The 17,086-nt window shown below is 35.9% G+C and overlaps 1 protein-coding gene across 6 annotated transcripts in view; it reads left to right on the top strand.

Annotated features, from left to right (window-relative positions):
• Nucleotides 1-17,086, top strand: part of LOC108047062 (nuclear factor of activated T-cells, cytoplasmic 1) — a 41,967-nt gene that overhangs the window by 13,566 nt on the left and 11,315 nt on the right. Inside the window, exons 1-5 of one of the 6 annotated variants that reach the window (XM_017127110.2) lie at nt 3,674-4,047; nt 6,941-7,535; nt 11,456-11,580; nt 12,005-12,429; nt 15,692-16,297. In XM_017127110.2, coding sequence (XP_016982599.1) covers nt 7,304-7,535; nt 11,456-11,580; nt 12,005-12,429; nt 15,692-16,297 — 1,388 coding nt within the window. In that variant the 5' untranslated portion in view covers nt 3,674-4,047; nt 6,941-7,303. Of the gene's footprint in view, nt 1-3,673; nt 4,048-6,186; nt 7,536-11,455; nt 11,581-12,004; nt 12,430-15,691; nt 16,298-17,086 lie in introns of those variants that run through there. The other 5 variants (XM_017127109.2, XM_017127111.2, XM_017127112.2 and 2 more) reach the window with 5 other exon arrangements.

Here is a 17,086-nt window from a genome sequence, read left to right as displayed (position 1 = left end):
CCGCGTTAATCGATACGAAATAAATCGTCCGATATCGTGATTAGGCATTTATCATGATTAAGATATTGGGCTATGTATGTATAGTGATGTATCACATAAGGTACAGCATCCGTTGGATGTGAAAATATATTTTTTTTGGTTCGCCGACTCCGGCGAAAAGTAAATGCCTTATAGCGAGATCTTTGGTCGATTTCCCATTGGCCAAATCGGAATAAAAAACGATACGCAAAAAACAAGAATGCGGAGACGAATGTTCGAATATAATTTGCAATTTTTGAGCTATACTAATTAGAGTGCCAATCGAAACAAATAGAAGCGAGACAAATCAAATTAAATATGTGCTAGTCAGACAGGCAGTTTTGCGACTGTAGAGCTATAGGGACAAATTTAAACAATTTATTAAAGATTTTTCGGATTTTTTTAACATTAAAAAATAATTAAAATTGGTTTAAGCTTGGAGTAAAACTTTTCGAGCTGGAGTTTATTACTTGTTAAAGAAATTGTCTTCAACCACGCATCCAATGTAATTCTAATTTGCGTACTTTTACGTATTCTAAAAGACGATGAGTTATTTTGCCACATTATCTGTACCCCTGGTATTTTATTTTTCTTCGTTTTTTTTCTTGACGCAACTTCGGAAACTGGTAAAATTCCGAAACAAATGAAACATCGTATAAATAATTATAGAAGCCAATTGCTCCTCCAGGTCAAGTAACTATTGTTGTAGTTGTTTGTTGTCGTTGTTGCTCTGGTTATTGTTTTTGTTGGTTGTACTACTGATGCAGGTGATGAAACAAAAGTACAATAAACCGTATTAATAAGTGCAGGTTGTAACCTTGAACCTTGACAAATACCCAAGTATATTGCATATGGTTGTTGGTTTATTATCGTCGTTGTTGTTGTTTGCTATAATCATTGCTAAGGTCGCCACGCACTAAAAGTAGGGTATAATATAATACATTCATCGGAACAGCAACAACAATCAGCGAACACAACAATCAGCAAATACACGAGATGTAATCATCATCATATGTGAGGATTTGGGGGGTATCGGTAGTTTCTGGGGGGAGCCATTCTGCCAACGAACAAAATGTTATAAATTATACATCGCCGAGTGACAAATGTGCGCGGCGAACATTAAAAATGTTAAGTATTAATTAAATTTCAACGCGAATTGAGCAAAACTTACGTACTGCGATTTAGGATCGATTAGTATTATCCATAATCGAATCTATGGACCCGTAAGGCAACCAAATCTCGAACTAACTTCTTTTCGGAGTCTTTACTCTCTAGAAAGCTATCAAAGCGCGCTACAAGCCACCCCAAAACATAATTTCTTTTCAAAAGCAAATACATTATTATGTTAAGTAACCTTTAAGGTTAAAAGAGTATATTAGACATTTTAAATTTCTTTAAATTTCTTGCAACCTCAAATAATTTCAAAATCATACTTGGGCAATTGGATTGTAAATGTTAATTACATTTAAATTGTTTCACTTTGATCTATGTATGTACGTATGTAATGTTCCCAGTAATAGGGAAGCGCCAAAACCAAATATTCTGTTTTTTTATTATGTATATTCATTGATAAGACGTATAAAAAAAGGGCGTAACGCTGCGTATGCGCATTATAACTGGGTGCGTATGTGTGTGACTATATTTTGATGTTACCTTCGCGCACACACGCTCCGGTTTTCCTCCCTCCCCTTAATAATTTTCAATGCTAAGCCGAAAAATATCAAAAAACTATCATCACTGATTGCTGTTGTTGTTGTGATAACACCGTTTGAGGTGTGCGCGTGCTCTCTTTTCGCTGCCGCTGCCGACTGCGCTGCCTTTCATGGTGACGTCGGCGTTAAAAATTTACATGTGTTATGTGCTGTGTTTGTTTTGTTACTGTTATAGTTGTAGCCGATTTTTATCAAAATTAGTTTGGGACACAGTGGGACTGAGAGCTTTTATTACTGCCAAACACAATTTAACAATTTAAATGTAAACTATTTTGTTTTTTAGGCTATAGGCTATTATGTGCTTTTTTAATTTGAGGTTATTATTATTTGAAACAAAAAATTATTATATTTTGTTTTTTTTTGTAATACCAAAAATAAATTAGAATATATCAATAAATGTTACAATATTTAAGTTTGGTGATTAGCTAATGAAATTATAATGAAACCATAGTGTTAGACTTTAACAACGATCTTATGATTAAGAAACATTCTATGATATGTACTATGATTTGTGAAAATATATTTTAGTCTAACCATTTATTGTATTATATTGATTTATTTTAAAATATATGTGACCCACCGTGCGCCATCGGTAACCAATACGAAATTAACGCCATTGCTGTTGCTTTTATTTTTGTTGCCACGATCGCTAGTCGTTTCGCTTCGTGAGTAGCTTGCATACATTCGGGTTTTGGAAAAAGAGAGCGCTCTCTTTACAGCTGTCCACTCAAATAAGCCACTTGACATGTGGGGCCAAACCACCACCCCACCGCTCTTCACTCCTTACGCGTGACGCTGGTGTGACCAAATTTGGGGCAAATGAATTTAAAAAAAAATGCACCGTTATGGCTGCACACAGATTTTAATAGCGTTTTAGGCCTGATTTTTCAAGACATTTAAGGGAATATGTTTGGAAAAATTGGGGACTTCTTTTCTTTTTTATTAATAACAACCAAATAAACATGATGATATCAAATTACCCGTAAATTAACTCAAATATCTTGGTGCTAAAATTGCCTTTTTGGTCACACTTGCCAAATAGTTTTTCGCGCCCAAGCCAAATGCTGACACCGATGCACTAAAAAAAACAAATCTTGCTTATTAGCTTTGGCTTTTTTAAGTAATAAATATATTCGCAGAAATGATAATATAAAAACAAATGTACTTACATTTTATATATAGTAAAATGTATTGTTGGAATAACATAAAAAAATCCTATTATTTTTTTAAACAAAATGACAATTGTAAACATTATCTGAGATGCAAAGTGGATTAATTTTTTCTTCGTGTACAATCGCTAGTATTCGTTTGTCAACTTATAGGCATTTGTATGTGCGAACTTTTGTTGGCATGCCGTTCTGTAGAGTGGCCCTGACTGTCTGCAATTGACCGCAAAGCGAACGTGTGTTAATTAACAGCCACGCATCGCAGCTAAACAAGAAAATACACACTTTGGGATGGTGGTCCGCTCTAGGTAAAAGTAAAATGTGTTTTTTCAAAAGACAACAAAAAATTAATCATACGGTGCGGTATCATTTGTTAAGCAAGTTTTAACAAGTTTTTTTTATAACAATGTGCTTGCTAAGAAAACTTTACACATTAAATATTCGATTATTAAAATATCATTTTTATAAATATGTATTGAAATAAAAAAATACGGTATCGTTTTGGAAATAGGTTTATATTTCGACCTCCTTAACAACGGAAAAAGGGTCACCCTAATGCAATGCGCATACGCACCGGCGGCTGGAGCATAGCATAAAGAGCGAAAAGAGATGAAATAACCTGCAACCTGCACTGCAGAGCGATCTTTTGATTTTCATTTTGATACTGATATTGATTTAAATTTCTCACCCACCCTCTTTCTTTCTCTCGCTCTCTTTGTGGTTGCTTTATCAATTTGCGTTTGCAATCAGTGCCGACAAGTCCAACAACAAATAGAAACGGGGCGCGCGCTGTGCTCACACACACATGGAAATCAATTAAACCCGTTGTCGTCGTCGTCGTCATTCGGCCACGCGTACACTTGTTGTTGCTTCTGCTCCGGCGGCTCTCTCCGCTCAGCATCACTCGTTCTTTTCGCCGGACATTTGGAGAGAGAATTCTCCGGGTCGCTGGGTTGAGGTTCGAGTCTGCGCTAAAGTTATATAGTGCGCCCACCTTTTTCCGCCGCAGTCCATCGATCTCAGCGTAAGTGTTCGCATCACCATTTCGCCGCCGCTCTCCGATTACGGTTCACGGTTTACGGTTTCCGTTTAACAATTTACGGATTTGCGATTCGGGACTTACGGGCTACGGTCTAAGGCTTACAATTACGGTACTATACCGAACTCGTGCTAAAATTTCGCACTTTTCACTCCTGCCCGCTTTTTTTTCTGGTGTGATGTGCTCAATTAATGTTTATTATTTGAAAAGTTAAAACTTGTGCGCCTATTTTTTATCAGCCGAAAAATTGTGGCCTGATCGCATAACTGAAAAAAACAAAAAACTGGAGAATTAAAAAATAATAAAACATTCACCGCAAATCGAACAAACGAAGCTTAGATAATGTGTTTCATAAAAAGACAATTTTTGTTATTTGGCGTTAGACGCAATTATAAAATTTATTCTTAATACCCCACTTTAGTTCGAGGGGTATATCTTATGAAAACGAAAAGGATTCTATTAAGTAAAAACTTATGAAATTTATAGTTCGATTGACTTAATTAAAGTCTATAATTCCAATTTGTTCACAAGACATCTTTATTAAAACTATGAGTACTGTCATTTTTTTTTGAGGGAGACCAAAGTAACTTTTCTCAGTCGCGCGCGGTTTATCTTATCGACTTTAAGTCCGATGGGTAGAATTCTACGGATAGTCCCTGTGCATAAGGCACTTCCAGTCGCAAAACCCCAGACCCACAGACCACAACAAAGGCAACCGGAACCGGCCAGAATCTCCCAAACGCCAAAAAAAACTAATTTAAATACAACACAATTATATATACATTTAATAAACTTTCTGTTTGTGAGTTCCCGCAATCCAAAAATCGCGTAAAAACTTTTGTTTATAACAAATTAAAATGCGGCCAATAACATAACCAAAACAAGAACATAAGAAATAAAAGAAAATTAATTGAAGAAATGATTATGATAACTGATTGAACAAATTGGTGAATCAAGTGATTCGAGAGCAGACATAAATATGAATTCTTTGATTTAGTTAATTGAGTATGTTCTGTTCAAGAGTTTTTCCTCAGGTGATCTGTTTAAAAATTTTATTAAATTTTGGATTATGAGAATAATATTAAATAGTTCCATTCTTGTTTTTCCATTTTATTGATTTTACATTTTATTTTACGTTTTATCAACTACTTTTAAACTTCATATCAAAGTCAAGTCTTTTTTTAATTTTGATTATATTAATTTATTATTATGTGTAGCATTTTTAGAATAAAATTTTCTGGTTAACTTTCAATTTAAAAAATTGAATTTTTTGATAGTGCTGATTCTTTTTTGACAAGTACTTTAATAATATTTATCAAAGTCGAACTAAATGCAATAGTTTCTTAACTTCCAAAACCTATTCTCAGGTTTCCCGATTACCTTTCGCTTCCTGCTCGAAAGTTGAAAACGTATAATAATCTGAGTAGCGCAGATCAGATAAGATCAGCTTAGTTCTGCTCACTTCAGACTCGTTCATTACACGTTCAATGTGGGTCAATGAAACAAGATCATGATTTTTCACAAAACCCAACGGCAGTTGCTACACACATTACAACGCAGTACACGCAGTATATATACATATAAAACCGATTGCTGATAAATACACCGTACAATTAGCATTTAATCAAGCCAAGAACTTGCCTTGGCATTTGATTGTCAAAAAAAAAAATATAAAGACCAATCCATGCCGAAACCAGAGGCCAATGTAGTTATGGTCGAGAGGCGGACCAGAAGAAGGGGGCGGGGTCGGTCGGTGCTAACACACTTATCTGTGTCACCTCGATTAGCAGTTATAGTCGTACACAACGAAATCAAACGCACTGTGAAAATGTTTGGGAAATTTCGGAAATTGGAATTGGAAAAAAATGTGTAATGATAGTATATTAGTAGTTATATGTTTTGTCCTATAGTTTTTTATAATGTCAATAACTTTATAAAAGAAATATTTAGTATGTAAACTCAATGAGAATATATGTATGCAAACATTAAACAGGTGCTTAAAAGTGCTTTTTGTTAGATTTTCTTTATTGATTTTAAATAAATAGGGTTTTTTCTTAGTTTTTCTTTCAACCGTCCTTAAGACTAAACCATTTTAAAATCGAAACATGAAAGCCTTTTGTTTATTAAAAACAAGGCTACAAGTTTATTTTTCCGAGTGTAAATTCTGATTCCGAACGGTTGAATGAATCTTAGTGTTATGAAGCGGATTGGAGCGTGGAATTCCTTAAGACCTTGCGGAACTTGCCACTCAAAAGGGCTTTACATTGCTCCCCAAAAAGTAAAAGGGATCCCAAACAAGTAGAACAGGAAAGAATCCCGAGACCTGGTAGAACCCGTTTTCCGATTTCGAACTCTAACTGTAAATGAGCAGATAATATAGCAAAAAAAAAAAGGGAGAAACCAGGAAGTTGTCAAAGGATCGAAAAAAAGAAACAAACTTAACTTTTTTTAGGCGCCTTGGATGGACAATGTAACCAGTTTTGGGGAAGGGAAAAATAATGCACTTAAGGCCCCAGCTTCTCTCTCGATTATCATAATCATTATCTATATACAACAAAATGATCATTAAACCATTGCGATCTCCTTATTTCTGCCTTCTCTTGTCGCTTGGACTTTGAACCGCGTCGGCGATTAAAGAAGATGTGTATAAAAAACAACACTTTTACATCGTTCGGTTTCAGTTTTCGGCATCGAGCTGTAAAAAATAAAAAAAAAACCCAACGGTCATATGAATAAATGAATAAACGAGCGAAAAAGGCGAAGTGCCGAAACAAAACAAAACGAAACAACGCATTTTTTAACCTGTTTTCCAAGTGTTTTAAGTTCGTTTTACAAACGTTTTCTATGCGTTTTAAAATTTGATAAACGTTGGGCGGGACTTTTTCATAAAACGAATTTCGTTAGAGCTACTTAAAAGTGTTTCCAGTTATTGGTATCGCTTTTTTCCCGCGTAGTATACATACGCTATAATAAGTTTTCTTTCTTTCCATTCGAAAATCTGGCAGATAAATACAAATCTTTAACTGCTGAAAATATATAACAGCAAACAAAAGCAACAACAAACAAATGTACAAAGAAAATCCAAAATTTTAAAAAACTAAATTAAAAAAAAAACCATTTAATGTGCCAACCATAGTTACTAAAAAATCAACTACAAAAAACACTATTAGTCAAAACAAAAACAACAAAATCGATGCCTGTAAACATAATTATAAAATACAATAAAAGCACTTATCCCAAAAAGAGAACGAGAAACTCTAGGAGAGAGTAGAAAGAGTGAAAAAAAACACTGAGAGAACTACAATTAATTGCATTAAATAGCCATAAAAGTAACTTAATCGAAAGTCCAGTGCAAAACCAAAATCAAAATGCGCTTCACCTACAATCAGTATAAACATTACGAGTCCGGTTATCGGATTCCATCCAAAATGCATAATTTGAACCATCATAATAACAATAATAATAATTCTGGGGGTGGCAACAACAACAACAATATGAATAACAACAGCCATCATTATGCCCACCACAACAACAACAATAATGGCGGAAACAACAACACAAATTTCCAAGCCTATCAGCATCATTACAAAAGCAATTTCGGTAAGGACGTGTTAAAATAATAAAGATAAGAAATAAATTAAAAGTTTCTTTAAATTTAATCTATTTACGTAACTGATGGTAAAAATATTGATTGTTTAAAAGAAAAGTTGGTACGTGTAACTTGGGAAATAAAAGAAAAAATATACTTTTAAATGTTTTATAATCTTAAACCTTAACAAAAAATTATTTTGGGAACATCAAAAACGTATCAAAGGGTTTATTTCTTCATAATTTTAAAAAGTACGGAATTCTTTGTAATAATTAAGTAATATTCACTTTCGCAGAATTTGATATTTGCCCCAAAGTTCCGTAGTGCTTTCAATTTTATAGATCTCCCATAAAGATATGCTATTTACGCTTTAGTACCACAAAATATAAGCTGGCTGTGATATCTAGAATTGTTTTTTAAAGACTTTATTGGAATGTCAGCTGCTAACATGACGTAGAGTTATTTGCCAATTTGTTCCCTTATTGGCTTTATAAATATTTAAACCAGAGCATGAAAATCTAGACACTGTACTATCCCAACATCCAATGCTAATGGCTGTCTTATCGGCAACATGCCGTAATTCCTTTGAAAACAAATCTCTCACTGCGCCTTTGATAACATGTCATAATCGATATGGGAGTTATTCGAGTACACCTGGAATTTCCTCGCCTTGAAGATCCAACCAGAAATGTCGAGCTCCCCAATCTCGAATTACGCGAGAGGCGCCAGTTGTCGCTGGTGATTCAATTCCTTTCACCATATCAGGTTCGGGTTCTTGTTTTCGCCAGTTGCCAAGTTTGGCGAGGCGATAAGATTACAGCAGAAACAGTAAAAATAAAGCCAAGAGGCTCGAGCCATCCAATCAAACACCGAAACACTTGACCAATCCGCTAATTGGATGGTGACAAATGAGATCAGCGAGGAGAAGAAGTGCTTGTCCTAGAAATGTAAAATAACTTTAAATTTTAAAGCCAGAACTGGTTTATTAAGTAATAAATATTTTGAGCCATGCAAATTACAGTTATAGATGTTAAATGGTGTTTAAAAAAACTATAATATTTGTAGCAATCCTACAAACTATGTAAATATTGCTGTTTCATTTCGTATTTTGATTTCAGTATGTCAATATATGTAAATCTAGGTAAAATAATGGTTGTATATTAATGTATATACTTTATTCAAATAGATTCCAAAAGACCAATCAATTGCAAAGTATTTCCAAGTTAGAAAACAAGTTTTCTTTAAATCAAAAGTGTAAAAGCGTATACTCCTATTTAATGAATTAAAACATATTTCCTTCTTTCCGCTTGTTAAAAGGTTCTAGAGATACGAAAATAATCGTTGAGCTGAGTGAAAAGTTGCACTTTTCCTAATTCTAGAGTGTAGTGCTTTTCAATCAGACAAATTGACCAGACTCCTCTTTTCATTTCCGTTATTGCGGAGAGGAGAGGGGGCTCATCTTTCACTGCAGTGGAAGGTGGGGCAGGCACAGTGGGTCAGGCAGGTTCAATACACTTAATTTACCTCGCAATTGTTTTATTGACAATCTGTTTGGGGTTCACCTCTCCGAAGCTGTTATTTTGCCCGAGAAGTCTGCGCTTAATTATAGAACTCACAAAGCCCGACAGCACAACATCTGTGTTTAATCTGTGTTTATCCAGGGGATTCGTTACTCCAACCTCGCCCTGATCTCCAGTGAAAATTGAATTAAAGCCCGCTTTTTGTTTGCCAATTGAGTGCAACGTCTAGTAGATCATCATGATGATAGATGATACGCAGATGAAAGCGACAATGGCCTTAGGAGTGATTGTCGTATCGTTAACGTATCCATCTATCTGTAGTATCTGTATCTGTATCTGTATCTGCGGCATGAGATGGCAGTTTAGCCCCTTGGAAACAAAAGCCGTATCCCCATCTCCCATATCCCTCCTCCCGATCCAGTCCGTTCTTATCTGTAGCGATCACAGGTAAAGCCCATTTCCCGGGTTCCGTTTCTTTGGGTTCTTCAGGTAGGCGCGTTCCGCAAGCCCAACAATAAATGTTTGTTTGTTTGATTTCCACCCAAGGTTAGGCCAAAAGGGTGCGGATCGCGTGGGTGTTTTTGTACTTATGGTATCATAAAAGCCAAGAGTCGAACAGATTTTCTCACCTCCCTAATTTGTATATCTATATTCTTTTTATTTTTTTGAGCGCAACGCACGTCACCGAGGGATCATCGTAATTTGAGATCAAAGTTTGTTTGCTTTCGTTGCTGCTATCAAAGGCGCTATTGTTTGCTCGATTCTTATCTCGTAAATTAGCCCGTAATTGTATAGCGATGTTACCGGAATTAAGGAACGGAACATGCATTTATAGGAGATTTCTCTGGAATTAAATGGATTTCAGAAAGTGGGCTTTCAATTATTTGTAAATAAATAGTTATGAGGGTTTGTTGGAAATATGGTTTTTATTTAACAACCTTTATTACATTTCACACTAAATTTTATTGAAATACCTTATACTTTTTGTCTTTCTTTAAGCTTTTATGGTGTTTCATTACAAAACAACCTTTATTGGTTTGTAGGAACGGTCATGTTTTGATGAGGTCATATAATTTATAACCAAACATGTATCGTAAAACTATGTGTTTTGTAGTGAACATGTCATGACACGATACAACTGGCTGTGACATAGTCAAATTCATCTATATGTATATTTTGTAAATATAACTTAGTAATTATTTAAACTACCGAAAATTAGCCACATTCTTAAACTACAATAGGCCTTCTTGCAGATACAATTGAAACTTAAGTGGCTTTGCCTAAAATCTGGCTTCTTATCGTTCCGTTTTTCCTTTATTTTGCCCACACATTGGCCTATCCCAACAGACATATTATTTAGCCCCCAGATCGCCCGCCCCTATATAGAGATATAGCCCAAGTCGTGTCCCGTTCGCCAGCGCCCCCTTATGAAATTATCTAATTTTATATTTGCAATTGATTTGCATTTTAATTAAATGTTCTGCGAAATAAACAAGTAGAGGCAGGCGTTCTTTTTTGTTTCATTTTTTTTTTTTATGAATAATTAAAGAAGCGCAAGCCAAATATACGATCGAATACGGGGTAATAATAAAGAAATAAAACGGGGCAGGGAGGCAGTGCAGCAGGGGAGTGGACCGGAGTCGCGGCTTGTTAATGGGTTGGGTTGGGTCCGTTTGGTTTGGTTTGGTTGGGTTTGTCTGGCTTCCTTATCAGCGCACTCCGGCTCATTGTTCCGCTGTCCATGATAATACACAAACAGCACCCAGCCAGATGATATACATATGTATGTATGAAAGTACATATACAGAAGTACTCGCAGGCTAGAACTCCATGTAGAGCAAAAAAAGGCGACGGCAACTGCTGTTGAAATTGAAATGGAAATGCGAATGCAAATGGAAATTGAGCTTCAATTGAGATCAACAATGAATGCAACAGTAGCATCACCATCATCATTGTCACAAGAACAGCTGGAACTGGAACTGCAGCTGCAACAGATTCTATGCTCCTGACTGACTGACTATACATATACGTACGGACCTTAGGTCTCCGGGGTTCGTACTCTCCGGCGGAGTTCAATGCACCCCATTGGCTAGGCGTCGCAGCATTATCAGTTTCCCTGGCATATAACTTGCAACTTGCGAACGGGGACCACAAATCAGACAATGTTTTCTCGGCTCGTCTTTATCTGGATTTTTCCTCTTTTGTGTTTCAATGAAGCAAGTACCATTGGCGCTATATAGGAACATCAAATGAGGCGATTTTCTAGGAAAACTATATTAGAATTGGTTCTAATAGCACTATCGTTTGGAAATAAATATTTATATAAGTTTATTCAATAATTTTGATGATACATGTTAATAGACAATGAATTGATCCTAATTTAACCACGATTTCCCCACTTTTTCTTTTAGGCATGAGGATGACCATGTCCACCAATTCCACAATGAGTGCGCGAATACATCGGAAGGGATTTCGCATACCTTCGAAAAGACAGCCGGGTAAAGGATTGCCCGGTAAGCTGCATACCATCTCCAGGGTGAGTTAATGATTAAAAACGATTTAAATATAAGGCAAATAATATAAAATATATATGTGGGGAAAATATGAAAGAGGAATGTTTGACAATACTTGTAAAATCTTAACTGGCTCATTAGAATATCCCATATTTAATCACATAACTGAAAAGTTAGCTAATTTATTTACTTAAATAAAAGTATTTTGTAGTATATAATTTGTAATCTTAGGAACCATTCCTTTTTAAATAGTTGGACTGAAAAGCTATTTGTTAGTCTATTATATTTTAATTGAAAGTTAGGAAGATTATTTATTTAAATGAAAGTGTTTTGTAGAATACAATTTGTAATCTTCGGAACCATTCCTTTTTTTTTTGTAAAGTTGGGATTAAAACCCATTTGTTAGTCTATTATATTGGTGGCTTATATTCCGTGACATTTTTGCAGACGGGTCCTGGAAAGATCGTTCCCGGGAAGCGAATACCACAGCGACCCCATCCGCCGCCCTGTGACAATTCGAACGACAGTGGCCTGGGATTCGATCAGCACACGGAGATGAGGTCCTCGGGAGGAGGAGGAGCGGGGGGATCGGCTGATCCGGCGGCCAACGGCAGCAACTCCGGCCAGCGGTCCAGTATGCTGGTCAATAGTGCTCTTACCAACACAGTGGCTGCTGCAGCAGCCGCAGCAGCTGCTGCAGTGGCTAGCAGCACGTTGCAGCAGCATCAACAGCACCACCAGCAGCAACAGCAGCAGCAACAACAGCAGCAGCAACAGCAACAACAGCAGCAGCAACAACAGCAGCAGCAACAACAACAACAGCAGCAACATTCACCGCAGCAGCATTTAATACGAGCGATACCTGTATCAAGGTGAGTCACTGTCACTCTTTGCCTCGCTATCCAGCCATTTAGATACATGTATATGTATATACCCCTCTCAGCCTCAAAATCTTCATCTGGGTTCATGCGCAGGCGCGACTCGAGATAATTGCCAGCTCATGATTTCATTTCGTTTTGCGTTTGATTCATGGTTTCGAGTGAATGAATATTGATTGCCTCACCGCAAAAACACCCACACTCTGATGCACAAACTTACACTTGCACGCACACATATAGAAGATCTATTCAGAATTCGACAGAATTCAAATATATAAAAGAAATATTTCTGAATCTTTCAAATATTTTGATTATTTATATAAATTTATTTTCGTTAGTAAGGATTTGTGCTTATAGTTCTTTTTAAAATACTTGAAAAAGTTGTCCGTTTGTCCGTAAATAATAAGTGGTGATAATATTCCGTTGGGTTTAAAGATATTTTAGTAGGTTTTGGTGATATAATTTTTAAATGTAGATTTATAAGAATGATTATAAGTCAATAAAAACACCAGGGGAATTTTTTTATAACCTAATAAAGAGTGAAGTTGTATATACTCGTAGGTTAAATATTTACAGAAAGATCATACATTCCCACAAACTCAAGTTCACTTTTGGATACTACTGGTTAGCTCGCCGCATTTATTTGCAGTCATTTCATTTGTTTATTGGACTGAAAGAAAACGCCTTGTCTTTGAACTGTTTATATTTTATGAATGATCAGGCTCAAATAGCTGAAACCCCCTTTACAAAAGGCGGGGCTAAGGCTTCTTTAAAATTCCGCAGATGTTGGCTCTATTAAGTTTCCTCAGTATAGTCCAGTCTTTTGCATCGGTAGGAACGCGTTTATTTGTGTGGTCTTTGAGGAAAATATGAAAATTTATAGTGCACCAAACAAAAGTGTATCATTTGTAACTGACTTTCAAGAACTTTGTGATTGATAAACAAAAATGTAAGCAATAGTACTTGGGTAGTTTAAACAATAAAGTTTGTGGCTAATAATGGCAATGCTTTAATAAAAAGGATTTCTAAAATCCAACGAAAATCCTTTAGCAACAGTTCACATAAATATGCTCTCATATTTTTAACGTTGGTCATAGACACTTTTTTTTTAGACAGGTTTTCTTTGTAGGTCATGGTGAATATGTTCAGTTTCATTCGATACAGATTAAGATTTAAATTTTCATATGGTTTTCTCTGGGTCTGCGGGCTCATTATGTTGTTGTTGTTGTTTGTGCTGTTGTGTGTGTGTGTGTGTGTGCGTTCGTTGTTTATTTCGCCTTTGTTGTTGTGGTTTTGTAGCTGTAGCTATTGTAATTGCATGCCCCTATCTGTGTAAATCGCCGCATTATCTTATCAGCTTATCAGTTTTTCGAACCCTCCTCCAATTGCAAATTGCAGTTGGGAATCTGAAAATGAAAAAAAAGCAGGGGGAGGGGGAGGTGAATTCAGAAGGTGCTTGACTTTTGGGGTTGCCCCTTATCTCTGAGAAAAAAGTAAAGGGAAAACAATGGAAGTGTTGTGATTTTTATGAGGATAGTTTAGGGCTTTCGTTAATTGCAGAAGAAATCGGTCAATGGTTAAGTGCTTTTTATTTGTGTCGATCATTTAAAAAACAATCAATAGCCTTACATATTTATGGCTTTCTAAATAAGCTTGTCAACTGCATTTCTAGCTATTTTTAATCAGTAAATTATTCTCATTATGTGTAGCATTTTAAATTTAGCAAAACACTTTTCGGTTTGCGTTTCACAAAATGTTTTCAATAATTATTCTAAAAATATTCCTTTTGCTCCAGAAAACTAAGAATTGAATTTTAAAGATAATTTTACATCATGATGTTATCAATTAGAATTCCCAATGCATTTCCAAATGAAAAATAATATTCTTAATATTTAAAAAAATTTGTTTGCCAGAACATTCCATTGTTGATTTTTTCTCTCTACGGTTTTTGCCTCTGTTTTGTTTGTTGATCTTGCAGATTTGCACATTCTTTGGCGGTTAATTTAATTTGCATACATGAAAATACGCATTTTTCTTTCGCGCTCTGCGTCTCTTTCGCACTTTGGCCAATGACTTTTTGATGGGGAGTGTTTTTTCATGCGTCTGTTAGTCAGTGGATGCGATTACTTATACGCACTGTTGCCGTCGTGCAGCGTCCGCCTTGTGATTCGTGTTTTGCTTTGCTTTGCTCCGCTTATTATCAATCAGCTGCACTCTCAGTGCTTTATTCGCCTGATTTGGGCTAGGATTGAAGCGCAGTATCTGGGAGAGATTACGAATACCATTATGGATGCAGGGAGCATTATGGCATGCGACTCTATCAGTTTTATTAGCTAATAGGCGCACTAGTTTCACAATCTCTTAGTAACTTCCTATGAGTAGCTTAAAACAACATACATTTAGTAAACTTAACTGAAAACCAGAAAAAAAGGGAAAGAAACAGATTCTATCGACAAAGAACTAGTTCTATTTGATTGAATGCCAACAAATCGTTGATTTGTTTTAATTGTGGCTTGCTTTTGTCTAATTGAACCTAGTTTGTACCAGTTGGAAAAAATGTATTGATCTAAACTATGGATGTACTACAATTTTAGTTAAATTAAAGTAGAAAAAAATCTTGATTTGTCATCCGAAGTGATTTTCTTTGATTTTGCAACATTCAACCATGATGTTCTCTTGACTTTTCCCGCCGACTTAAATCAAAGTCAGCCCTCGATTGAGTTCAGGCCGTTAGTTCCGTTCAGATCCGGTCAGTTATATTCAGTTTATTTGTATTTGTTGATTGTCGATTTAGGTTTATTCAATGCATTCTAAATGCATTCGGACATTGATTGGCGTATCTGAATTTGATTTCTACATATTTTTCAATCTAAGGCTAAACTTTATGTCAAGCTAACTTTTTTTAAAATACAATTGTATTTGCAAAATAACCAGTTAAACCATTAGAGCCATTGTTTTTCAATCCATTAAATATATAGATGTTAATGCAAGAATTTGAAAACCCTCTTTTTAAAATTCAAACCAGTGCACAATTATGCTGAATTCTTTGTTCGAATTTCAAAACAGTAGAAAATATTAAAAAAAAAACGATTTAAATATAGTGAGGTGCTACATATTTAAAGCTTTATTTATACAGTCTTAAATTACTTAATTCCGAAATTTGACGACGGAAAGCGATCCATAAATCGATTTAAATACTTAATGTATTTAAATGTATCCCATGTACATGAATGTCTGTATATATGTTAACGTATAGATCGCGGCACGCCATGAGCCACTATCTGGAGGATCTGGATCTGATATCGGCGTCCTCCTCCGAGGACTCGGCCACCTCGACGCCGACCAGTTTGGACGAGGACACGGGCTTTGTGAATGACAGCAGTTTGACGACAGCCGGTGGAAATAGCAACTCGGATCCATTTGGTGGGGTTTTCCATGCCACCGAAGCAGCCGTGGCAGCAGCCGTAAATGCATTCACCCTGCAACAGCAGCAGCAACAGGCGCAACAGCAGCATCAGGTGCAGCAGCAACATCAACAGACCCAGCAGCAACAGTTTCAGTACAATGGATTGCTGTTGCAGCAACAGCAACAGCAACAGCAGCAACACTACAATCATCATCGTCATGGCAAGCACATCAAACGCAAGAAGCTCGAATGCAATCAGGTGGAACTGGACAACGATGATGCCTGCAGCGAGGATGAGTTCATACGTAAGATTGCCAGTTCTGTGGGTGTCGCATCCACTGTGGATGCCACGCCCCCTCCTGTCGCCGCCCCTGCGGCTGCCATGCCCACTGTCAGCCTCCTGCCGCGCATCAGCAGCAGCAACAGCAACAACAACAGCAACAACAACGAGACAAAGTAAGCAACGTGTTTTCTTTTGCAGCTAAAAAGAAAACAGAGTTTGCCACAAAAATATCTAGACAGTTTCTCTGGTAAATGTTCAATGACTAAATTAAATTCTTGGATCGAAACTGTGTCTGTGGACCACATAATATTGGTACAAAAAAAAGGGGCGCACTAGGCAAATACAATATTTTTTCCATAGATATGACTAAATAACATCGGTAAAACAAAATGAAAATGAAATTCCGATCAAATTATAGCAATAAAAATAAAAAAAAACATACAAGCCGATAAAATGCTCTGCAAAACATTTTAAAATAAATATAAACTAACATAAAAAGGCTAGAAAAGCATTTAATTATATCCAACAAATTTTGGCAAATAAGATTGTTTTAACAAAGAGGCAGCTAAAGTTGTCGAAAAAAAAGTAAAAGTTAAAAAAATGATACCTATCAAAATTGTTATTTATGTGCTTACAAAAAAACCAGGAAAATTGGACCAAACATATTTTAGTGAATCAACAATGTGTTGACAATGTTTTTAGAATTCAAAATAACTAGTTTACATTCCAAAATTAAACGAAGGAAACCAAATAAATTATTCCGGTGACAGAATAATTAACTCTTCGCACACTGTAGCCGAAAAGTGTTTGTTATTCGCAGAATGTTTACTTTGATGGCTTTGACTTTTGTTCCTTAATAATTGCTCAATGTGTGTTTGTTCCCGTCTATCTGTGTTTTTTTTATTTATATATGTATATATATGTGCGTATGTGTCCGTTTGTAAACAAAGCGAAAAAATTTG

Source organism: Drosophila rhopaloa, unplaced genomic scaffold (genome assembly GCF_018152115.1).
Source record: "Drosophila rhopaloa isolate 14029-0021.01 unplaced genomic scaffold, ASM1815211v1 contig_3, whole genome shotgun sequence".
Classification (NCBI taxonomy): domain Eukaryota; kingdom Metazoa; phylum Arthropoda; class Insecta; order Diptera; family Drosophilidae; genus Drosophila; species Drosophila rhopaloa.
Note: the sequence above shows the minus strand (reverse complement) of the source record. Positions and strands in the feature narration are given on the sequence as shown.